General features: G+C 42.5%; 2 protein-coding genes across 9 annotated transcripts in view; both read right to left on the bottom strand.

The window, feature by feature from the left end:
- LOC124121243 (tyrosine-protein phosphatase non-receptor type 12-like) overlaps window positions 1-1,247 on the bottom strand; it is an 83,689-nt gene extending 82,442 nt beyond the window's left edge. For 3 of the 7 annotated variants that reach the window (XR_007221596.1, XM_048396931.1, XM_048396930.1), the window contains exon 1: window positions 1,031-1,247. Coding sequence is in view for 6 of the 7 variants with exons in the window: in XM_048396931.1 (XP_048252888.1) it covers window positions 1,031-1,135 (105 nt within the window). In the remaining variant the exon portion in view is untranslated. The remainder of the gene's footprint in view (window positions 1-1,030) is intronic. The other 4 variants (XM_048396933.1, XM_048396932.1, XM_048396935.1 and 1 more) reach the window with 2 other exon arrangements.
- A 14,961-nt stretch (window positions 1,248-16,208) lies between these two features.
- Window positions 16,209-25,770, bottom strand: LOC124121217. Of its 2 annotated transcripts, none has more exons than XM_046484210.2 (3): window positions 25,614-25,770; window positions 20,673-20,808; window positions 16,209-17,163 (listed from the first exon to the last, which is right to left on the bottom strand). In XM_046484210.2, the coding sequence occupies exons 1-3, from the start codon at window positions 25,665-25,667 to the stop codon at window positions 16,316-16,318; spliced, it is 1,038 nt and encodes a 345-aa protein (XP_046340166.2). In that variant the 5' UTR covers window positions 25,668-25,770; the 3' UTR covers window positions 16,209-16,315. The 2 variants fall into 2 exon arrangements, with proteins under 2 accessions (XP_046340166.2, XP_046340165.2); XM_046484209.2 differs by lacking the exon at window positions 16,209-17,163 and adding an exon at window positions 18,430-19,384.
- Window positions 25,771-26,622: the final 852 nt, after the last annotated feature.

Genomic DNA, 26,622 nt, shown 5'->3' with positions numbered 1-26,622 from the left:
CACTGACAGACAAGAATGTAGAAATATTTTGACTATTTTCACGGTGATAGTTTGACATATAATTAACATGATTACGTTATTAGGATCTGTACCGAAACATCGCTTTCACAGTAGTAAAGAAGTTGTTATCCATAAATTGTCTCTACTCTGTCATCCGTCAACTCCAAAGTAAAGCTTATCAAACAATGCATAATGATATCAGACAAATAGTGTTGACAAGAAGCCTTTTCATCACAACAGACTTTGAAAAGTATCCCTTCCCATACCTGTGCCATAATTGCTGTAAAAATTCAAGTCTTGGCCAGACAATCCAGTGATTGACTTCAAGAGCATTGATCTACACAACTGAGATACGATGACATGCATCAACCAAGTCCGCGAGCCTATCCACCCAATCCTGCTATAGTCGCCTCTCACAAGCAAGGTAGCTGATGACCAATTCTAACCCACATCTTCACATAGGAGCTGCTGTCATGAGTCACTTGCTTGGCAACAGGTCAACTCACAATTGTTATTTTCATCAGCAAATCTAATCATGCTAATAAACCAGTTCTACTTTCTTTCCAAAATATGCAAGATAAACATAGGCCACATGATAAAATATTCCCCACCAAATCCAATCTGGTGTTTTAAATAACCACTTTGGTGAGACAAGAAATCCATAAAACTGTTCACATGAAAAATATCATACAAAAAAACCCAACAGTAATACGTTTTGGATATATGATATCTACATTGGTGATGATCGATGTGATGTGCGAGTTAACGCCTCGAGTACTGTCCGAAGTGTCATAAAATCCCTATGAACAATATTGACATTCTTGACGAGCTACATGGTAGACATTTTTAAAAGTGTTTGGAGTGTGACGAAAACAGTCGTCAGCGATAAATATATATTCAGACGCCTCTCAAACGCGACATTAGTGGCGAACATAAGATGGACGACGGTGGTGTCATGACACAAAACACTAACAATCACGGAAATGAAAATAACACAAACTTCATGCTGAGAACTATTTGAGACACTGACCTTAAACTCTCTCCAGAACCCATCACCGCCCGGTTCGTCCTCTTTTCCTAAATTATCAACATGGAAAATAAACTTTTTCAAACACTCCTCAATATTATCAGTCATGATGCCGTGGTTATCACAATTTGTACGACATATTTGACTCCAGGTGATCGCGTTAGGCTAGTCGTCGCACAAGGAAGTAGATCTGACACAGCCGACCGGAACGCCGTGTCACGTGACTTAGTTTGTTCGTCACTGGCGAGACTGGATTCCTCTGGCTGTGGATTGTTGACGTTGTCAAAAGAGTTTCTTTGGACACGTTTCACAACCCATGTCTTGAAGTTCGCTAGAGGAAACTATTATCAGTAAAGATCACCTGTTATTTACATGTCGATGGGCGTCTTCAGTAGGTTAAGTTATCTACCGCACTTATTAATATTATAAGTTACTTTGAAATATTTCGTTGTTTCAAATGTGACTCGATATGTCGATTGCCTCACATATTCCCTTTCGGAAATATTTCATCTTCATCTCCAACAGTTAAGTGCCATGTAAAAACACATCCCTTGTTACGCATACAGCTCCCAATACGGCGTTGTTCAGTGAGTGAGTATGGTTTTACGCCGCTTTTAGCACTATGTCGGGGGACACCAGAAATGGGCTTCACATTTTTTACCTATGTGGGGAATCGGCCCCGGCTTTCGGCGTGAGGTGTGAACACTTTACCCACAATGCTAACCCCTCTGTCCCCGTTCTCCAGTGTGTATACAGTGAGTGAGTGAGTGAGTTTGATTTTACGCCGCTTTTAGCAATATTCCAGCAATATCACGGCGGGGGACACCAGAAATAGTGTGCATACAGATAAACATGTAAATTTAAGTGGGTTTAAAAGTTGTACACCATTACACGAGAACTATGTCGTCCATTTTCATTTAACCTACATTTTTCTTTCCGACGTCTTATCAGAATAAAAAAAATATTGTTATGTGACTCCAACTGAATCAAACAGCCAACAGCCTCTGTGGGGTAATGTCGATCCAGTTTGAACTCGAACCTGAAACCTGATAGAGGCACATTGTATCTACGGATACCAACCACGAATCAGTTGGTGACAGTATCATCGCGATAGAAACATTTGTGAAAAACACTTCCTCAAAACCGCCCCGCGATTTATACATTCTGAGACCCCAAATGAATGGCTTTGTTACTGACCAACACGCTGTAAAGTAAAGGATGAATAGAACCTTCTCTCTATATATGAGTGAGTGAGTATTGTTTTACGCCGCTTTTAGCAATATTTCAGGAATATCATGGCGGGGGACACCAGAAATGGGCTTCACACATTGTACCCATGTCGGGAATCGAACCCGGGTCTTCGGCGTGACGAGCGAACGCTTTAACCAGTAGGCTACCCGACCGCCCTCTCTATATATGAACTAAGATAGTTGTGTTGACACCCAATTCTGGGTGCATATCACACGCACGGAAGAAAGGACGCCCGCACGCCCGCACACACTGCCGAAATGAAGTCTTACCTATCGCCATTAATCTTTCTGCAGGCACGCTCATTATCGTGAATATCCCAACGGAGGGACAAATGAAAGTATACCGAATTTGTTTTTTTATGTATTTTTTTAATGAAAATTTAAAGAACTCTTATTAAATTTGATAATGTTTATTTAACCATCACTCATTCCTGCAACACTTTGTGAAAAGTAATCTGTGGCGGGTGATTTTGTGTAAAAATAAATTGCTTCAATGAAGGCTGGGGTAAAAAATGAATTTACAACCACATGACCACATGTTTGAAATCTTGTAGGGGGCACGGGTGGCCCAGTCGTCTAAGGCGCCGCAATTCGCTGTGCAGAGTTGCGTCCCTTGGGCACGCCAGAAACCTATGATTGTGGGTTCGAATCCCGGTTCGCCCTGATTATGTTTCTAGGTTTGTCAGCACCATACCCGTGCTCGTGGGTTTCACCGAAGTGGTAAACGTCTGAGGCCTGCATCACTTCGGGCTTTCCTCCCACATTAAGCTGACACGCCGTGATATAACTTGAATACTGTTAAAAGCGGCGTTAAACCCAACTCACTCACTCACTCACTGAAATCTTGTAAATGTGTAAAATGGTAAAACCTAAGACATCTCAGATACCCATCAGCAATTTATAAGTTTTAAACCAAATAATACATTAACAAATAAAACCACGTAGAAGTATGCTTTGAGTGCTGACTTACGCCAGAACAGTTCATGTTCTAGATATAATAGTCCCAGCCCTTGCACAAAGGAATCTGGCACTATTGTACCTGAAATACGTTCACAACACTATCTTACGCCCTCGATTATCCAGTATTTTACTTCCCCATTCCAATATGATCATGGGCCCATACGCTGCATTAGCCTCGTGTTTGGGCCGATTCAAATTATATGAGCTGATATTAAGTTAGAGATAGGGCCGAGAGATAGGAATCGTAACGTCGAAGCTATGGCCGTGAATGGCCCGAGAGTCTTTATCTAAATAGAGTGAGTGAGTGAGTTGAGCTTAACGCCGCTTTTAACAGTATTCCAGTTATATCGCGGCGTGTCAGCTTAATGTGGGAGGAAAGCCCGAAGTGATGCAGGTCTTAGACGTTTACCACTTCGATGAAACCCACGAGCACGGGTCTAAATAGAAAGGAGACGCAATACACTAGCTGGGTAATCGAGGATGGGTCCTGACTCGCTGACAAAAACATGACCTGTCGCTTTTATTATATGTCTAAGATAACTAAGATACTGGAATATGGTTTAGTATTACGTATGAAAATGGAAATGAGTGCATGAGGATTAACGCCAATTTGAACAGTATTCCAGTTATATCACGACGTGTCTTCTTGGTGTGGGGAAAGCACAAAGTGCAGATGCTGGTCTCAGACGTTTACCACTTCGGTGAAACCCACGAGCACGGGAATGGTGCTCACAAACCTAGAAACACGATAGTGGCGGACCGGGAATACAACACACGATCATAGGTTTCTGGGACACCCAAGCGATGCAACTCTGCAGCGGCGCCTGAGACGACTGGGCCATGCCGCGATATAACTGGAATACTGTTAAAAGCGGCGTAAACCCAACTCACTCACTCACTCAGCCAACTGATAAGAACGAGATTGTTTTGTGTTCGTCACCCTGATTTTACTGCATGTTTTTCTCTAGTGAGAACGAGGACTGTATACATGACGCCTGACTCAACATTTCTCAGGGTACCGACGTGAATATATGTGGTTGTTGCTTTAGGTGTTTAGAGATCGCCTTCTGCCTTTGGCCTCGATTATCCAGACTGGTATATTATATCTCCATTCTATTATGATCATGGGCCCACACGCTATATAAACTTGGTTCTGGGCCCGATTCAAATTATATGAGCGAGATAAAGACTGTGTTAAGTAATGGGGCCGAGAGACTGGGTGGGGACGTCGAAGCTATGGCCGTGAACCGGTCGAGAGTATTTACCATCGTAGATAGGAGACGTAATACACAAGCTGGGTAATCGAGGATGGGCCTTGACTCACTGACAAAACACATGCATGACTTGTCGCTTTTATTATTTATTATTATTTAGAAAATGGCGACACAAACGATTAATGTGACGTGGTTCCAACAGTAAAGTAACTGACCTTATGTTCCCACTTTCCATAAGGAAAGCCACATCATATCAGAAAGAAACTATGGGTAATATAAAGAATATCCTACTCGCAGCTCGGAATCACGAATGACGTGTCCCTTGTGAATGAGGCCGCTTCAAACGACAAACTTAATGTTGAAATTGTCGGTACCTCATCATGGCTTGGTGTGAGTGAGTAAAAAGGTTTTTACGCCGCTTTTAGTAATAATCCAGCAATATCACGGCGGGGACACTAGATGAAAGGCTTCACATATTGTGACCATGGGTGGAATCGAAACCGGTCTTCGGCGTGACGAGTGAACGCTTTAACCACTGGGTTACACACCCCTGTGTCTCGTGCCGCGTGATATAAAGGTGAAAATATGCCCTTCTCAACAGACACGAGACTCACAGCTTTAATCCACTCGTGGCAGATAAAGGTGAATAATAATTGCTGCTATGTTATTCTCTATAAATTTGCACGTATTACTTCGGGGCGCTGGGAGACCGCCTCCGTGGTCTTGTGGTAGAGCGTCCGCCCGGAGAACGGACGGTCCGGGGTACGATCCCCGGCCGCGTCATACCAAAAGACGTTGAAAGATGGTACTTGTTGTTACCCTGTCTAGCGCTCGGCATTAAGGGGCTAAAACAAGGACTGGTCGGCTCGGAGTATACTGCGTCTGAGTGGGGTATTCATGTTAAACCGCGGCATGGTATCTCAGTGAGCTAGCACTATAAATCGGCATCAGTCCGGACTAGTACAAGCAGGCACACACACACGAACATGCACGTCGCTATATAAGTGCAATAATCTTGGACGCGACGTTAAACCACATTTCATCTCATCTCATCCCATCGGGGCGCTGGGGTAGCCTGGTGGTTAAAGCGTTTTTCCGTCACATCAAAGGTCCCTGCACAGGTACAATGTGTGCAGTCCATTACTGGTGTCTCCTGTCGTCTCTAACTGGAATACCTACTGAAGCGGCTTAAAACACTAGACACTCACCCACTCTCTGTATAACGTCAACAATTATATATACATTATATTACCATTGGTGTCTGTACTACGACAACAATGATGCCTCCATTACGTTAAAAACGGTGCGTATATTACATCAACAGTCTGTATTACGCCAACAATGGCTTCACAAACGTGCTTGTCAAATACCACAGGATCAGCTCAGTTTTCATACCAGGGTAAATTTAATTCTTTTAAATATAATTTTTATTTCATTTTGTTTACGATACCAACAACAAACGCCTATGGTGCACGCGTGGAACGAACCTATGACGTTAATCATGGACTTTACGGTATCGATGTTTTACACACGTGAGAACATCAAACATTTCGTCTTAATTCGACCTGAGTAGCGACATACACTTCACAAGCTTATCAACATTCCTTAAAGCCACATCAAAGTTCGATCTGTCATGTTCAATGATGAACATTGCTGAACAGTTAGTGAGTGACCTTTTGCTTAGGGTCCTGTTGATTCACTAATCACTCACTGTGACATGTGAAATATACACACGCCGTTGAAACTGACAACCTAATCAGCTGACTGTCATAACCAAGATGTATCAGTCAGTGCATCGGTTCATCTGTCTGCATATTATTTATTTGTTTGTTGTTTAACGCTGCACTCAGCAATATTCAAGCTATGAAGCGTTCCGTAAATAATCGAGTCTGGTCGAGACAATCCAGTGATTGACATCATGGGCATAGATCTACATGCATCAACCAAGTCACCGAGCCTGACCGCCCAATCCCGTTAGTCGCCTCTTACGACAATCATAGTCGCCTTTTACGCCAAGCATGGGTTGCTGAAGACCTATTCTAACCCGGATCTTCACGGGTGTTCTGTACATTAAAAACAAAGGTTGAGAACACATCGAAACACCAACACATGCAAAAAGACACCCTCTCGGTCACGCACTCACACATGCACGTACGCACGCATACACACACGCATTAAATAGCTAACTGGGAAGTATCAGAAACGAAAGGTTATTAGGTATTCCTTGGATCACGGATCCACCCATCCTAGAAACCAGGAAAGTGGAATATATAATTCCAGTTACAAAACATTCAGATCTATTTTCGACCGATCCAGATTATCACAGATACGATAAATTGCCCATCACAAATTGTTTCCCTGCGTGACACTAAACCACGACGATTACTGTTTAATGTTGGTTGGTTGGTTGGTTTGTTGTTTAACGCCACACTCAGCAATATTCCAGCTACATGACGGCGGTCTGTAAATAATCGAGTCTAGACCAGACAATCCAGTGATTAATGTCATGAGCATCTATCCACGCAATTGGGATCGATGACATGCATCAACCAGGTCAGCGAGCCCGACCACCCGATCCCGTTAGTCGCCCTTTACGACAAGCATGGGTTGCTGAAGACCTATTCTATCCCGGAATCTTCACAGGTCTACTGTTTAAAGCATCAGCGGTACCCCAAGCATTATTTGCCATTGTTCTCATGTAAAAGCGATATACTTTTGAATATTTTGTAATATTTCCCCCAAACCGTAAACGAAACCTTGATAATTTGAATATATTTTTTCTCTAATCCTACAGACACTGATTTGTGTAGCGTGGTTTTCGCTCGCTGTTTCTGGTTTAATGATAGAGGTGAGGTTAGGTGAAATGAGGTGAGATGAGGTAAAGTGAAATGGGATTAAACGTCGCGTTCAAGAATATAGCCACGTGCATGCACGTGTGTGTGGCTGCTTGGACTAGTTCGGATTGTGGCGACGCGCTGACTTGGTTGATGCATGTGATCGTATCACAATCGCGTAGATCGATGCTCATGATATCAATCACTGGATTGTCTCGCCCAGACTCGATTATTTACAGACCGTCGTCATACAGCTATAATATTGCTGAGTGCGGCGTGTAACAACAAACAATCAATCAATGTTTATCTTCGATTATCCAGCGTATCCCATCTCCATCCATTGACAGACATCGAAACTAAACGGAGATACATGTATAATACGTTGAATGGTCGTTGGAACAATACCTGCAACGTCATATCATCCGGTCACGTGATAATCTGGACCAGCTTCCTGGTTCGTGCCTCTGACATCCACAAACGTCAATAAACTATATATCAAGTTTTGTACATCCGCTTCTTTCAATCGTCAGGCAAGGGTACTTTACGACCGCTTCGAACGCACTGCCGCCATAACTAGTGCACTAACTAGTACAGATCGATACAGTACAGATTTTTAAATGTATAACGGAAAACCAATACTCCGAACGTTTCTGTCTCCACCCTGTTTATGACAACCTTCGTGGAGATACAGGGAGATCATTTGTAATGTTACGGATATGGGCCGTGAAGATTCGGGGTAGAATAGATCTTCAGCAAGCCACGCTTGCCGTAAAAGGTGACTATGCTTGTCGTGGGAGGGTTGATCAGGCTCGCGGACTTGGTTGATGCATGTCATCGTATCCCATTCGTGTGGGTCGATGCTTATGATGCCAATCACTTGATTGTCCGACCCAGACTCGGTTAATTACAGACCGCCATCATATAGCTGGATTATTGCGAGTGCGGCGTTAAACAACAAACAAAACAAATAATGTGGGGCAAAGCCCGAAGTGATGCAGGTCTCAGACGTTTACCACTTCGGTGAAACCCACGAGCATGGGTATGGTGCTGACAAATTATTTAATAAAAGTTGGAATGAAATAATCATTTAATTTGAATACACCTGGCTAAATGACGGCTATTACATCCACTAAACATAATTATATGATTCATACGATAACTAAGGTTAAATCATATTTAATATTATAACAAAAGGCCACGTGTGAACGTGGGTTAGAATACATGTAGGTCCCGGGCACTCTGTTGCATGACGTATGGACCGACTAAACTATAAAAAGTAAACACCATTCCTTCTTTGTTGTCTTTGTTTGTTTGTTGTTTAACGACGCACTCAGCAATATTCCAGCCATATGAAGCGGTCTGTAAATAATCGAGTCTGGACCAGACAATCCAGTGATTGACATCATGAGCATCAGTCCTGGGAATTGGGATCAATGACATGCATCAACCAAGCAAGCGAGCCTGACCACCCGATCCCGTTAGTCGCCTCTTACGACAAGCACAGTCGCCTTTTCGGCAAGCATGGGATGCTGAAGACCTATTCTACCCCGGACCTTCACGGATCTCTTTGTTGTCATATATACCGAAATTCCATATACGTTTTGGAAATATCAGCATATGCCAGTGTAGAGAATAGGTCTTCAGCAACCCATGGTTGCCGAAAAGGCGACTAACGGGGACAGATGGTCAGGCTCGCTGACTTGGTTGTCTTGGATGTCAATCACTGGATTGCCCGGTTCAGACTCGATTTTTATTACAAACCGCCGTCATTTAGCCAGAATATTTTTGAGTGCGGCAGACAAAACATATGCCATTGATCTAAGTTTGATAAATGTCTTAAATACCGACGATACCTGCTGTACAATAAATGGTCTCAACTGCAGAGAATGATGCAACACATTGCTCTATAAATTGTTTATTGTAACTGGAGGCGGTCGGGTAGCCTAGTGGTTAAAGCGTTCGCTCGTCACGCCGAGGACCCGGGTTCGATTCCCGACATGGGTACAATGTGTGAAGCCCAAGTCTGGTGTCCCCCGCCGTGATATTGCTGGAATATTGCTAAAAGCGGCCTAAAACCTTACTCACTCACTTATTGTAACTGAAACATGTTTGAGGTTATGCGACACGTGACGCACGTGGGAGCAGCACATGAACAGATGCACAATAGAAGTCATCCGAAACAGCACGTTAAGCCGAATTGTTTGTAAAAATGGTCCACTCCCATTGTTCACCTCCACTTGTTACAAGAATACAAGATCCTGCATATCGCCTACCGATGTACTAAAGCGTCAGTTCCACCATCCCTGTCAAGTTTGGTGAGATTATATGCCCCATCTAGATGCCTCACATCAGCCACCAGCTCAGCGTTCATCTACCAGCAAAAAGATTAAAAGCGTTTGGCCGCTGATATTTTTCCTTCATATCAGCTTCTTTTTGGAACAGTCTGCCTCTTACCGTCAAAGCATACCACCCAACAGCTTAGGTCAAGACTTTAAACATTCTTGTTCGCGGAAATACCATGCCGTTTACAATATTTATAATGCAATTGATCTGCAGTCTGGTCATGCGTGTGTTCAAGGCGAACTGCATCTCCGCTACTGCACAGGACTAAGTGCCATACTCTAGGATGTTTTGGATGATTTGTGCTTATAGTGAGTGAGTGAATACGGTTTTACGCCGCTTTTAGCAATATTCCAGCAATATCACGGCGGGGGACACCAGAAATGGGCTTCACACATTGTACCCATGTCGGGAATCGAACCCGGGTCTATGGCGTGACGAGCGAACACTTTAACCACTAGGCTACCCGACCGCCCCGATTTGTGCTTATAAGCTGAGGCCCAAGAGAAACTTTACAAGAGATATAATTAACCCCGTTATAAAGAAGCAAACAATAGAGGCATGGCATAAATGTATTTAATAGATAAATTTGTCCACCTCATCCATTCGGGAAATGATAGTGATGCAGATGGCGCGGGTAACGCCAGAGCTGCTGTAAGACAGGTGGGGAACAGCGATATGTTTGTTCACACCGCAGGCACTATGTAAAACTCTTTAAATGACACTCCAGGTAAAATACAAGTCACTTTAATAACGTATTTGACCAGACCGTGCCTTGATACTCGCACATATCATCCGTCGCACAGTTGAGGTCAGTCGTCGGATGACGTCACGTGGAATACGTTGCCATTCGTCTTGGAGAGCCAGCGCCAGCTCTTGTCGGTTGCCCAAATACTGAGAAAAATGTCAAGTGAATTCTACTAACGTAATTAGTAACAGCGACCAGAAGGTTAGTAAACAGCGAATTTGCTATCCCGTCTGGTAGTTTACACGCGGAAGCTGTGGAGAGAAGGGGTATCCTATTTCAGTTTCGGTGTCTAGACCACGTGACATTCCTCACTTCCGCCTTGGTCACTGTCACACTCGCCATTTTGAGACAAGGGGTTGTCCCACGAGTGTTATCATATATTGGCTTTGTAACGTTGTTGATATAATTTGTTCATGACTGACAAAATTTAGAATTCAATAAAGGAAAGAGGTTATTTAAGACTTAGTTTATTTACCTCTCAATTAGATGAGCGTAGTATTGTGTAAATAAAATTAAAATGCCACTAAAAATCAAGTGTTATCTTTCTCCGTACGTCATTTATATTTGCTTTTTTTTCATTTTTAATTGTATTCAGCAGTTGTCAAAAGGGATCGCAAAATGACCAAGAAACGAGTCTTTATTAAAATGTAGTAAAACGTACTACATGCTTAGTTAGTAAATATATTACAGTAGAACACGGATATAACGAACTACAAGGGACCAGAGAAATCAGTTCGTTTTATCCGTTGTTCGTTATACACGTTTTCGCTCGGTGTTTTCATGAGAAAATTCTCTGAAAGGTGGATAGTAATTAGTTCTAGTCTACGATAAGCCACCTATACTAGTCTAACTAGCAAATAAATTATTTATCAACTGGTCAGAAAAATCTCCTAACATGTTAGTGTATGAGTGGACAGTGAAATTCACAAAGTAAGTAACTATTTCTGTAAGTGCAGGTGTTCAATTGGATACATGTCTGGTGAGCGTGCAGGCCATGACCAGACGTCGACGTTGTTGGTGCAAAGGAAGTCCTGAACGATTCGGGCCGTATGGACGTTGTCGTGTTGTTGCGGAGAAGAACACCATGGGTCTGCTGTTGTAGGACGACGGGATGAAGGGTTTCATCAATGTACCGTTGAGCGGTTTGTTTCCATCAACGTTGATCAGTGGCGTTCTCTGCTCGCCATAGATCGCTCCCCTCACCACGACACTCCCTCCATCGAATGGTACGACCTCCTGCGTTCACTTCTGCGACGGTAACATTACACACTTTGCCTGCCATCAGCCGATGTTCAGCGGTCAACATGTGTCCTCTGTACAGCCTGTGCGCCATGATACCAATTGTCCGCAACCTCCTTGCCACTGTTGACCCGTGAAGATTCCGGGGTAGAATAGGTCTTCAGCAACCCACGCTTGCCATAAAAGGTGACTATGCTTGTCGTAAAAGGCGACTATGCTTGTCGTAAAAGGCGACTAACGGGATCGGGTGGTCAGGTTCGCTGACTTGGTTGATGCATGTCATCGATCCCATTTGCTTGGGTCGATGCTCATGATATTAATCACTGGATTATCTGGTCCAGACTCGATTATTTACAGACCGCCGTCATATAGCTGAAATATTGCTGAGTGCGGCGTTAAACAACCAACCAACCAACCAACCTTGCCACTGTTTGTTGGCTGACCATATGACCCGACGCATTCGCCGCTGTTGACGTCACTGTGAGGAAGTGATTGCGGAGAAGTGACGTACGCAAGTACCGGCCTTAAAAACAACAACAACCAAAACCAGTCTTCCTCGGGCGTGGCCATCCTGGGTCTTCCTGTTCTTGGCCTGTCCTATTCTGACCAGTCTGGCTGTACCGTTGCATCAAGTTGGTGGCAGGAACACGGGGACGGGGGACGGTTCTGGCTACGTGGGTGTGTGTTCTGTACCATACCGATTGCACGCTCGTATTGTTCGGGTTGTTATTCTTGTGGTGTGTTTTTTATCATTGTGAAGGTATGACATGACTACTGTATCCTTTGTTTAGCGTTGTTGCACGTGTATTTTCGTCAACCTTTTCGGCACGTGATTTTTCACTTTTCCCGGATTAAAAAAGCACATAGCATGCACACTCGGGTGTCACTTTCAGTATAAATTTAACTGCGTTTGGGCTGCGTTTCCGGTTGTTTGTGGTACATCTTGTCTTTTTTCTCTATACGGAATTCCGTTGTCAAAGTGGTAACGTTTCTTTGGACGTCAGTATATAATCAGCGCCACCAACAACCACTTTGTGATTGGATATAAGGCGCATCATAAATTGAAGTATTATTATCTTATTACTCATTAGCATTAAGATACCCCGTATACAGGACCCAAGAAAGTAAAAATATTTTTAATTCCCGAAAGAAAACTACCCACTCCAAATGTGATTGAAATTCAGTGGCTCAAATCATTATCTGGAGCCCATTGTTACCATTTAGAAATATAGCCTGTTCTATTTGGAAGTACACATAGAAATCGGTGCTTATAATTTCTCAGGTGTATATATGGACTCCACAGGATTTGGATGAAATTAATTATCATATCCGTAGATAAACTCTAGCTATTACCAAGACCTTAGCCATGGCTTCACCGGTACCCTATAAAAACGTTTTCATTGACATTTGCCGACAATTGGTTAATCAAGGTTGTCACTTTCACTGAATGTCAAAAGTGACTTAAAAGGTTATACATGACAGATACCTTGAACAAATATAAACTTATGATATTATTTTTATCATTTAACAACATGATTGGTACCAGCTTTAGGGAGAAGGCGCACACACATTCTGCAAATACGACCTTGACCCCACTAATCATCAGGGGTCATCTCTATTTTGGAGGTTAATTTGTTCACGGAACCACCTCCTGCGTGGGTTGTCCGGAAACCTACCAAGGACAGGTTATATTATGTATTGGAGAAAACACGCTCACGAGGTTTTGGTAGACAGAGCATGCCCTGGGGAGAGGGAAAAACCAGTGAGGCTTATCAACACCTCTGTAGCCTCGTGGTACACTCACTGGGCTACAGATATGAAGGTTGCGAATTCGATCCTCGGGAAGAAAACATTTGTCAATTGATTTTACATTTCATTACATGTAACAATCTGAACGGAAGTTATATTAATAAAATACCCAGGACATTATATAAAATCCCTGGGATATTATATAAAATCCCAGGGACATTACAACGTCCCTGTTTATGAGATTTAACCCGACTGGAAAGTAAAACCTCACAATAGGTTTTAATGCCTATAGAAAGAAATCTCTTACGTAATAGCGATCCCAATGAATAGGTTTATAAGCATAAATATTATGCGTAAAAGTTTTGCTAAAAGCGTGAATCGAACTTGAGTTAAAGTCTGGCATATCTCCTTGTGTGCACGAGTAAGGCCCCAGGGACGCTTTTTTAGCCTTCACAAAGGGAGGCGAGGTAGCCTTGTGGTTAAAGCGTTCGCTTCTCAAGCCGAAGGCCGGTTCGTTCCCCTCATGGGTGTAATGTGTGATGCTAATTTCTGTTGCCCTCCATCTGTGATATTGCTGTAATATTGACTCACTCATTCACTTGCTCCCCAACTCTCAGATCGTTGTCACACCCCAAGCAGACGACGGACAGCGGCGGTGAGAGAGAGAGTCCTTTTCCCCACAATACGTTCAGTCAGAGACCGTATATCAGTATATGGCATCTGGGCCCGTAACATAACTACCTACGTTATTATGTGCAATAACCCTGATAACTACAACAGATGTGCTTTGATTTAGTTGAAAACCTAATAAAATACAGTGCTGTTTAAACACAAACTACGCGTGATGGAGCGCTCTCAATAAAAACAAAACCAGGTGTTGACTCGAGCAACACACATGAAAGAAGGGACGTTTTCCCGCCACCCCCCCGCGGGACACGGTTACCCTTACTGTGTACTGTTGGCACACTTGGCGATACCAACACCTGCTTGACATGGGTTCGAATCCCAAATTCGCCCGACGCACCGGGTCCATAACGTGTGGTTTTAGTTTATTCTTCTTTTATGAAACCCTTGATCATTGGAGCACAGCTCCGTGACACTTGTCAGCCCCCATATACAGTCTGGTGGATTTCGCCTGCTGCACTTGTTCCTCCCACGCAAAGCCGACTGCAATAAGTGACTCTGTTCAAAGAGGCCTTAAACCTGACTCATTCAAAGAATAAAAGATAACAGGGTTCATAGAAAAGCTAAAACACTTTCAGGATAAACTGAGACACAGATTTGACAGGAAAGTGACCAGTATATGTACTTATACATATGTCATACAGTTGTTATCTGTTTAAGGGATAGAGTGAGTGAGTATGGTTTTACGCCGCTTTTAGCAATATTCCAGCAATATCACGGCGGGGGACACCAGAAATGGGCTTCACACATTGTACCCATGTCAGGAATCGAACCCGGGTCTTCGGTGTGACGAGCGAACGCTTTAACCACCAGGCTACCCGACCCCCCCCCCCCCCCCCCCCCCCCCCCCCTTAAGGGATAGAGAGGTGGTCTAGTTGACAGAGCGTTCACTCGTTACGCTCAAGGTTTGTGTTCTGTTCTGTTCTTCCTGTGTGCTAAATAGATGACATTAATGACATACTGCTGAAGGTGGTGTGAAACCTCACCTACTTACTCACTCGTGTAACGTTAATACATGTAAAAGGATTGGTCTGAATAATAATAATGAGCTACATTTTATATTGTGGCTAAACAAACAGGAAATGGTTATATGATCGTGCTGTATTTCATCCGTATCATAGCTGTGTTTTGGACCTCAAGTTTGCAGGGTTTCGCCGACTGTTTTCAGCCAAGTAAGGTTCGTAATATTTTGGTCAAATCTAATTTTCAAGCGTATGCTTTCTTTTTCCCGAGCAGTTGAATTGAAATGATAGTTATGTTATCGGAGCAACTGGTAAACATTGGTAAGTGAGCTGCCGACCATTTAATATTGTTGAGGGGTTCAGGATTGGGGCTGAAGGTTGGGGTTGGGGTTGGGGTTGGGGTTGGGGTGTTTGGGTTGGGAGCGGTTTGGTGTGTGTTGTGTTTGGGGATCGGGGTTAGGGGTTGAGGAGTGGCTGTGATGATTTTTGGAGGCGGAGTGTTTTTTTTCAATCGACGCTTCAAGACGTCCATTTTTATAACTGAAAAGGAGGATCCACAACATATGCAGGTTGCTTCAGAATAGTTTGTCCCGTAGAGTCTTTGTTGTTAGTGTGTTTATGCTCGATTGAACAGTATTTCTTTTCTGTTGCTGTGTGTCAGCTAAACATGAAAGGAAAGGATATAGGTCATAGACGTTTAGCAAACCCGCACACGAGCATGGTGTGGTCAAACCAAGAATGATAATCAGGGCAATTTAAGATTCGAAACCACAATTAATTGTCTCCGCGCGCCAGCTTAATATGAGAGGAAAGCGATGCAGGTCTAAGACGTTTACTAAACCCACGCACCAGTATGGTGTGGACAAACCAAGAATGATAATCAGGGCAATTTAAGATTCGAAACCACAATTCATTGTCTCTACGCGCCAGCTAAATATGAGAGGAAAGCGATACAGGTCTAAGACGTTTACTAAACCCACGCACCAGTATGGTGTGGACATGGTGCTCATAAACCAAAAATCACAATCAGGGCGAATATGAGATTCGAACCCACAATCAGCGGCTTCGGGCACAACTGAAGGACGCACCTCTGCATTGAAAATTGCGGCGACTTATACGACGGGGTCAACCGTGCGTTCATCTATATAAACTAAACTATAATCTAAACTTTAATATGTGTGTCAGAACAAACCATCTTCCGGAAGGACTTGAAAGAAGTTTATTTCAAAAGTTTCAAGTGTTCAACGAACGTTCTAATTTTGACAAGACCAACATGTTAAGCAGTATTAATGAGATAGATGGTTGTGATTATTTCCTGGAAACGTTCACATTGATCTGCCTCTCCGCCGTCTTCCCGTTCCGGCCTGTAGCGGTACAAAAGTAAGTTCCCTGATCTGCCCGAGTTACCGGAGCTATCTGGAACTCTCTCCACTGTACGTACTCGCTACTTGTGGACAGAACAGGTTCCAGAGAAGGTCCGTGTCTTCCCTTGCGCAGTTCAACATTCACGATGTCTGTCCCCACGCCGTTACATTCGATACTGCAGGAATATTGATGACAATCTTTCGCTGCCCCAAATACATCTGAGAGCGAGTAGACTCCGACAAAATCAGCGGGGAACGGTCCCACGTGACCTCTCTGCTTGACGTAGGCGACATCTGTCAAGCCAACGGTGGGCAGATAACCCCCGCTTTGAAACATACCATACACAAACACCAGCCCTTCTTCTGACGACAGGGTGAGACGAGATGACGCAACGGTTTTGGTGGCATCTCTGGAATGACGGAACGTCCTCCCTAACCTTCCACCAAGTGAGTCATATGGGGTAATTACTTGGACAGGTGGGTTGGTAGAAGTGCCATTGATTCCAACGAAAAACCACCCAATGTCTGGCCTTCTGTACAGGTCCGCGTCCTCTATCTCGATCTCCACGGACATGTCGAATGGCTCACCCGGGGTGTAGGAAATGGGATCGGGTGAAAATCGAATGGAAGGTTCTGACACGGCCAGGTCCCCATCTATTTCATTAAACACGTAGTAATATTCCGTCATGGAACCTCTCAGTTTCAGAGACACGAACAGACCATACACTGGGTTCCTGACAACCAGCTCCGACTGTCCTTGACCCTTACTGAACGTATCCGTGGCTGAGTCATCTGGAAATCAAGAGTTAAATCTTGCAGAGTAAGGGAATGACCAATCAATGCTCTGGTTAAAAACAATATTTTCCTTGCAACTGCTACAGTTATAATTCTGTCTCTCTCTTCATAAAAAAAACATTTTGTCAGGACAATCATTGAATAATTGTTTTTCCTGTATAACCTGACCCAAAGTTATTTAGAATGAGGGTGTTAGTTGGATTGAACGCCGCCTTGATCGAGTTTATTGGGTGATATTAAATCAATGTGGAGACATATACTATATCAGTTACTGCGCATGCGTGGATAGGTTATGAAGGGAGTGAGTAAGTGAGTGACTTGAGTGTGACACCAATTTGAACAGTGTTCAACAGTCGTGGCGTGTCAGCTTAATGTGGAAGGAAAGCCCGAAGTGATGCAGGTCTCAGAGGTTATTCATTTTGGTGAAATCAACGAGCACGGATATGATGCTAAAAAACCCACAAACATAACCGGGCTTCGAACCCGCAATCATCGGTTTCTGACGTACCGAAAGTGGTTGGGGGTTGAGGAGTGGCTGTGATGATTTTTGGAGGCGGAGTGGTTTTTTTCAATCGACGCTTCAAGACGTCCATTTTTTTTAACTGAAAAGGAGGATCCACAACATATGCAGGTTGCTTCAGAATAGTTTGTCCCATAGAGTCTTTGTTGTTAGTGTGTTTATGCTCGATTGAAGAGTATTTCTTTTCTGTTGCTGTGTGTCAGCTAAACATGAAAGGAAAGGATATAGGTCATAGACGTTTAGCAAACCCACACACGAGCATGGTGTGGTCAAACCAAGAATGATAATCAGGGCAATTTAAGATTCGAAACCACAATTAATTGTCTCCGCGCGCCAGCTAAATATGAGAGGAAAGCGATGCAGGTCTAAGACGTTTACTAAACCCACGCACCAGTATGGTGTGGACAAACCAAGAATGATAATCAGGGCAATTTAAGATTCGAAACCACAATTCATTGTCTCTGCGCGCCAGCTAAATATGAGAAGAAAGCGATGCAGGTCTAAGACGTTTACTAAACCCACGCACCAGTATGGTGTGGACATGGTGCTGATAAACCAAAAATCACAATCAGGGCGAATATGAGATTCGAACCCACAATCAGCGGCTTCGGGCACAACTGAAGGACGCACCTCTGCATTGAAAATTGCGGCGACTTATACGACGGGGTCAACCGTGCGTTCATCTATATAAACTAAACTATAATCTAAACTATAACATGTGTGTCAGAACAAACCATCTTCCGGAAGGACTTGAAAGAAGTTTATTTCAAAAGTTTCAAGTGTTCAACGAACGTTCTAATTTTGACAAGACCAACATGTTAAGCAGTATTAATGAGATAGATGGTTGTGATTATTTCCTGGAAACGTTCACATTGATCTGCCTCTCCGCCGTCTTCCCGTTCCGGCCTGTAGCGGTACAAAAGTAAGTTCCCTGATCTGCCCGAGTTACCGGAGCTATCTGGAACTCTCTCCACTGTACGTACTCGCTACTTGTGGACAGAACAGGTTCCAGAGAAGGTCCGTGTCTTCCCTTGCGCAGTTCAACATTCACGATGTCTGTCCCCACGCCGTTACAGTCGATACTGCAGGAATATTGATGACAATCTTTCGCTGCCCCAAATACATCTGAGAGCGAGTAGACTCCGACAAAATCAGCGGGGAACGGTCCCACGTGACCTCTCTGCTTGACGTAGGCGACATCTGTCAAGCCAACGGTGGGCAGATAACCCCCGCTTTGAAACATACCATACACAAACACCAGCCCTTCTTCTGACGACAGGGTGAGACGAGATGACGCAACGGTTTTGGTGGCATCTCTGGAATGACGGAACGTCCTCCCTAACCTTCCACCAAGTGAGTCATATGGGGTTATTACTTGGACAGGGGGGTTGGTAGAAGTGCCATTGATTCCAACGAAAAACCACCCAATGTCTGGCCTTCTGTACAGGTCCGCGTCCTCTATCTCGATCTCAACGGACATGTCGAATGGCTCACCCGGGGTGTAGGAAATGGGATCGGGTGAAAATCGAATGGAAGGTTTTGACACGGCCAGGTCCCCATTTATTTCATTAAACACGAAGAAATATTCCGTCATGGAACCTCTCAGTTTCAGAGACACGATCGGAAAATACACTGGGTTCCTGACAACCAGCTCCGACTGTCCTTGACCCTTACTGAACGTATCCGTGGCTGAGTCATCTGGAAATCAAGACGTTAAATCTTGCAGAGTAAGGGACTGACCCATCAATGTTCTGGGCTGGTTGGTTAAAAACAATATTTTCCTTGCAACTGCTACAGTTATAATTCTGTCTCTCTCTTCATAAAAAAAAACATTTTTTCAGGACAATCATTATAATTGTTTTTCCTGTATAACCTGACCCAAAGTTATTTAGAATGAGCGTGTTAGTTGGATTGAACGCCGCCTTGATCGAGTTTATTGGGTGATATTAAATCAATGTGGAGACATATACTATATCAGTTACTGCGCATGCGTGGATAGGTTATGAAGGGAGTGAGTAAGTGAGTGACTTGAGTGTGACACCACTTTGAACAGTGTTCCAGTCGCGGCGTGTCAGCTTAATGTGGAAGGAAAGCCCGAAGTGATGCAGGTCTCAGAGGTTATTCATTTTGGTGAAACCAACGAGCACGGATATGATGCTAACAAACCCATAAACATAACCGGGCTTCGAACCCGCATTCATCGGTTTCTGACGTACCGAAAGTGCGCAACTCTGCTCAGCGAATTGCGGCGCCTTAGACGACTGGGTCTAACGGGGCCCCAAAATAGTTTGAATTTTCTGAAGTTCTATGTAAGTACTTTTTGCGCCCCCATGGAAGCATCATGTTAACATATTATCAGCACTGTTCGCTGCTAACCGGATGAACGTGTCAGGCCGTTAGATATCACTTTGGAGCGTTTTGGGGTCACGTACGTGAATCACAAATTGGCTGTGTCAGGAAAATAACTTAATGACTTTATTGACTTTGTGAATGAATGAGAGGGCTAAATACTAAAACCAGTTCGAGGATGTTCGGTTTTGGATTGGAAATACATTATATGCATTGGTACAACATACTGGAATATAACATGTTGTACTTTATTCAATATGAATTACTTAAGTAAATTCCAACTTGTATTGAGTCGAAATATGGAAGTGAAGAAATGTTTTCGAAAAGTACATGTATATACATACAGCATACTTGTTTGATTATTTGTTGTTTAACGCCGCACTCAGCAATATTCCAGCTATATGACGGCGGTCTGTAAATAATGGAATCTGGACCAGACAATCCAGTGATTGACATCATGGGCATAGACTTACGTAATTGACCATCCGATCCCGTTAGTCGCCTCTTACGACAAACGTGGGGGAGTTCTAACCCGGGTCTTCACGGTTTAGCACACCTGTAGTGTTATAATACATGCATATTGATACTGCGGAAATATCTAATGTTTATATCATGGATGTGACCGCACCTCACTTACATATCAAATCTCCATATTTCCATGCAGCTTCCGCCTGAGTGGGACTCTCGTAGAGGATTGAGTATTTGACAAATCCGCCCTCTTCCACAGCTGAGATACTTAACGCTTTCAGTCTGGTAGGAGCGGTTGGAACACCCTGCGAAAAGATATGATTTGTTTAACATTAAAGTGATTACGGCTTCAAGGACGGTTTTCGGGAAGATAAGGTCAACAGATATTGGAGGCCTTATTGAAGGAATATACAGGTATCATGTTATTTAGCACATACAGTAAACTACGGTTATAACGAACTCAAAGGGACCACTAATTTTAGTTCGTTATAACCGTAGTTCGTTATAAACAGCATAACGACAGCAAATGGTCTGGACGAAAAAGTAGGTTCGTTATATCCGTCAGTTCGTTATAAGCGTGTTCGTTATAAACGTTGTTTACTGTATACCTATTCTGTTTTAAATTTCGAGGTGTTCGAAAGGTTCAAAACCAGTATGTAACATTTAGCGGTAGTTACTCAAAGATGAACCACCTCAAAATTTAAAAACTGAATAGGTCAATTTCCATTCTACCCTGACTAAAATGCGTTTTTAAAACGGACTCTTCTTGCGCACGCTTTCAGGGCAATGATGCGGTTGGAAGTGATTGTCGCTCATTAACAAAATTTAGAAAATTTAACCAATCAATTTAGATCACCCTTCGATGTCTAAAATGTATAATTCATACGCCTATTATTAATTCGACAATAACCTCCAAGCCCATACAATAAAATTTAAGAATGAAAGTGTAGTGTATGTTTCACTGGAATAGCCATGTCTTAACTGTTTGATTGGCATTCAAGAAGTTAGTGAGTAAATAAGGACACGAACTCGATGTATCACTCCAGCTTGATAACGGTGTAAGAATCTTCATAGAACGTCGCTTTGGGGGAAATCCAGATGATGTTGGTAGCTATTGTTACCAATGTGTGAATCACCGGCGTATAATTGTTACTTCCGGGTGGATGACACAGACTGTTACTTAAAGGTGTAGTTACAGTCACCACATAACTGACCCAAGGGTAGATCGCCATACATAAGTATCAAGTCTCAATGTGGATAGGGCCTTTTATTCTACGGTGACTGGTAGGCGTCGACCAAGAGTGTGACCGGGGATCCTGGATCGTGTGTCCGGTCGAGTCTCTTTCTTAAACCAGTACAATTAGTGCTTTTATTGTGTGACGTAAGAGCGCAAACTTCGCTAGACGATAAGGTTTTACCTTAATGATTTAACTTCTAACTTTATAATTTTTATGCTTTTAATTTATGCAAATCTGTATGTATATTTTGAAAACGTATACACGTAAAATAAGCTGTATGACTCTATTTCAGGATCATATAGTTGTCTGTTGAGTTACGAACCTTCTCTAAAATTAACTTCCACAATATCCTTGGGTAGACAAGAAACTCTCTAGAAACAGTTAGGACTGTTAATGTGGGAAAATTACAGGAATTTTTTATAAATATTGTATTACTATTGTATACCATATGTATGTGGTTAGAAATGATATAACTTGTGAAATAAAGGCATATTACAGACCGAAAACGTTCCAAAATCTTAAACAAGCTATGGATCAAATGTATAACGCGATTCGGACATAGTTCAGGGCCATTATCTCTTATTGTGCTGGTCAGGGAGGGTCAAGCAGCTCTCACACTTTGCCAAGGTGGTTGCCGAACTCTTCCGGGCCTAACTCGGTTAGGACTCGGGAAGAGACTACATATATACGAGTATCACACAAGTACGCTACGAGTGTGTTACGAGCCCCATAGGAGTCCAATAGTTGTCTAATAGGAGTCTATTAAGAGTTACATACGAGCACAACGATCTCATTACGACCTTACGACTTTGGTACGAGTTTGGTACGAGGTGGCAACTAGTATAGCTCGTCTTAGACTCGGTCAACTCGGCAATAAATTTTGCAGACGATCCTCATACGAGTTCTGTACGAGCATCACGAGGTCGCCACGAGGGTACTACGAGTAGGACGAGTGTATTCCGAGTTTGTTACGAGTTTGTAAGGTGTTGGCTGGCGGTCCGACTGTTTTGAGCAGTTCCAAAACTCTCGAAGATCAGTACGAGGTATCCGAGTTACCCCGAGATAATACGACCTCGCTACGAGCTCCATACGAGTCAGTGACCCCGGAGTCAGCTCGGGTCCATACGCAACTCGGCAAAGTGTGAGAGCCCCTTTATGCCAACTTATGACGTTAAGACATGTATCCATCATCTAAACTGATTAAAGCCCCAGGTGCATCTATCATGATGAAATATTGGTATAACTGTGTCCATATTTCCCATGTTAACAGCACCATAACATTTAAATGGTGAACACAATTCACTGACACCTGACACACTCACCGACATAATCAAACTTATTAATAGTTCAATTTCCGACGATGTTAAATAGATATTAGCTGAAATTCTAAGACATGGATCCACCCATCGCAATCAATTTTCTTTGAGTTTATTTATTTGTTGATTAACCGCCGCACTCAGGAATATTCTGTAAATAATCGAGTCTGGGCCAGACAATCCAGTGATTGACATCATGCATGGCGATCTAGGCAATTGGGATACGATGACACGCATCAACCAAGTCAACGAGCCTGACCACCCGATCCCATTAGTCAGCTCTTACCACAAGCATGGCTTGTTGAAGACGTATTGTCACGCGGATCATCACGAGTCTCAACTATAAGTACAAAGTTAGACTGTAAAGTTTGTGTATATAGAAACGCTGATGTAGAGGAACTTCGCCAAAAACGTGTTCTCAAACTGCTATATACCGGTTAAGTGTTGAGGAAGCTTTGTTGACAGTTCGTGGCGTGTTCGTACATCGTGGATACATGGGTTCAAACGTTTTGTTAATGTTGCAACATATCGATAAACAAATAAGCTATCAATTGTTCACATGGAACCCTCACACGCTAATCGATAGTGAGTGAGTGAGTATGGTTTTACGCCGCTTTTAGCAATATTCCAGCAATATCACGGCTGGGGACACCAGAAATGGGTTTCACACATTGTACCCATGTCGGGAATCGAACCCGGGTCTTCGGCGTGACGAGCGAACACTTTAACCACTAGGCTACCCGACCGCCCCGATTTGTGCTTATAAGCTGAGGCCCAAGAGAAATTTTACCAGAGATATAATTAACCCCGTTATAAAGAAGCAAATAATAGAGGCATGACATAAATGTATTTAATAGATAAATTTGTCCACCTCATCCATTCGGGAAATGTAAAATGTATAAAAACATCAACACCAGATAATAATCAGTCTCGATTATCCGCCGAAACAGATTTCATTGGACGCAAAAAGCTAAATAGCTCTGAAATGTATAATTTGAATGAATCGCTTAGAGTCAGTGATGACACCAGGTGTTCAAGAAAAAAGGTACTCATGCCCTGTCCTACTGCTGTCGTCACAAATATAAATTTTCCTGTTCACTATTAACTTATGTTTTATGTTTTTCATTGTATCAACTTCGTTATTAGTCCTGGTGCTCATGGTATATGTATGACGTATGCATGCGAATCTGATTTGCACATCTTATGTCCATATGCACTATACGCCTTATCCATCTTTGACTTAATGACAAATGAAATGCACTATATTAAGTGTGTTTAAATTCTTAACATGTTTTAATTATTAGGTTACCACATAATGATATTCGTTTTGTCGTAAACATTTTAAAATTCTTAACATGCTAACGTTTAAAAACGTTTCACTTCTAAACATGTTTAGATTATTGGGTGGGTCTGTTCAGGTGATGTTTAGGCTGTAAGACGATAGCCTATTTTATGGGTTTAGATCCTAAACGTGTTTAGATACAACACACTAAATGTGTATTCCGTTTAGGATTTAAACACATTCCTAAACATGTTTTGTGTGTGTTTACATTTTACAGTTTAATTTCTTAACATGTTAACGTTTAAAAACGTTTCACTTCTAAACATGTTTAGATTATTGGGTGGGTCTGTTCAGGTGGTGTTTAGGCTGTAAGACGATAGCCTATTTTATGGGTTCAGATCCTAAACGTGTTTAGATACAACACACTAAATGTGTATTCCGTTTAGGATTTAAACACATTCCTAAACATGTTTTGTGTGTGTTTACATTTTACAGTCTAATTTCTTAACGTTTAAAAACGTTTCACTTCTAAACATGTTTAGATTATTGGGTGGGTCTGTTCAGGTGGTGTTTAGGCTGTAAGACGATAGCCTATTTTATGGGTTTAGACCCTAAACGTGTTTAGATACAACACACTAAATGTAGGATTTAAACACATTCCTAAACATGTTTAAATCTAAACATGTCTTGTGTGTGTTTACATTTTACAGTGTAAAGTTCAATATGTTACTTATTTACCTTTGCATTCGTTTTGATCCAAAAACCTTCATTGAAGAGACACATCATGGCATGCATTGAGAACACGTTGTCTAAATTATCGGACAATAATTTGGAGTACCCACACTCTATTGTTTAACACCCCAAGAACCTGATGAATATTTTTACTCATTAAAATCAGATCATTTACTCCAATGAGATACGTTGACGGAGTGAAATATCTTATTTTAATAAGTCATAATAAAACGTTCAACTTTATGGATAACAACTTATGATTTATTGCATATAGCAACGTTTCGATGTAGATTCTTACACATTTATTAGGCTAGAGTGATAATCATTCCAATGTGTATACTAGTACATCGTGATAGTCTGACGCACAGTCCCCGAACCATATTAAATTTTTTCCAGCCCACCCCTGTAATGCCATTATCTCCAAACGAAGCAAGTCTAGAATCATGTTTGAATACGCCATCTCACTGAGGCTTCTTTACAATTTAAATGTAGTTATTTGTTTCTTTTAAGCTAATATATTCCTGAAGCGAAGGTTTACTTACTGAACATAGCGTTGATACCAGCAGCACAGTGACAGCAGAGAGCGGCGCCATCATTACGGTTCCCAGGGTAACCTTCTATGTGATTAAGGACTTACAACTCGACGTTATATCCGGCCATTTCATCCACTGACATTCAGCGGATCCATCCACGAAAGTAAAAATAGATTACGAATTTCAAACTTTAAAGTCGTGCATGCCACATCTATGTACCTATGACATTGATTGCATTTTAATAATAAATGTCTAAATTACCACAGGTCATCGTTGAACCGCTGGCGGAAGGGGACTGCAGATGGTTGTAAATACTGAGTCATATATGATGCGAAGAAACTGAGGAATCAAATCGCTTTTTTTCATTACATCGATTTCAGTTTCTGTATTTCAAGAGTGTGTCGCTTTGTAAATAAAAACAAATGTTTCGCCAGAAAATGAATACTGGCTAGGGTTTCCAGAATTGGCTGGTTTATATGGAAACTTGTTTCCTGGCGTGTAGTAACGACTTAATGCAGAAAAGGCATGTAAGTGAATATAAATAATTTAACTACTGACATCTGACTTTCTTAACAGCTTGAAAATGGTACTTTAATATGTAAAAGTACCAAGTGTTTAAGGGCACATTGATAATAATGGGGGGTGGGGGTGGGGGTGGGGGTGGGGGTGGGGGTGGGTGTGTGTGTGTGTGTACACGTTTAGACTCTAAACGGTGTAGCTGTTAAACACAACCCTTAACATGTTAAGACCTAAACATGCCAAATGTATGGGACAATGGCGTGTTTATGTTTGTTTTTAGGATCTAAACATATGAGAGCGGGTCAGGACTCAACCCAAAAAAGTCCGAGAATCTGTACTTACAAAGAAAGTGTCATCCCAAATATGACATTTGTTACATTTGACCACTTTCTAAATGGCATTGTGTGTTTATAGCTTTCGGCCATGGGAACCGTGCCAGTTTACACTTGTCAGAGTGGTACACAAAGTGCGTGATCTAGACTACCAGTTTTCAGACTTT

This window comes from Haliotis rufescens, unplaced genomic scaffold (genome assembly GCF_023055435.1).
Source record: "Haliotis rufescens isolate VD_foot unplaced genomic scaffold, xgHalRufe1.0.p SCAF_16, whole genome shotgun sequence".
Lineage (NCBI taxonomy): Eukaryota > Metazoa > Mollusca > Gastropoda > Lepetellida > Haliotidae > Haliotis > Haliotis rufescens.
This window is presented reverse-complemented; position numbering and strand designations above follow the sequence as displayed.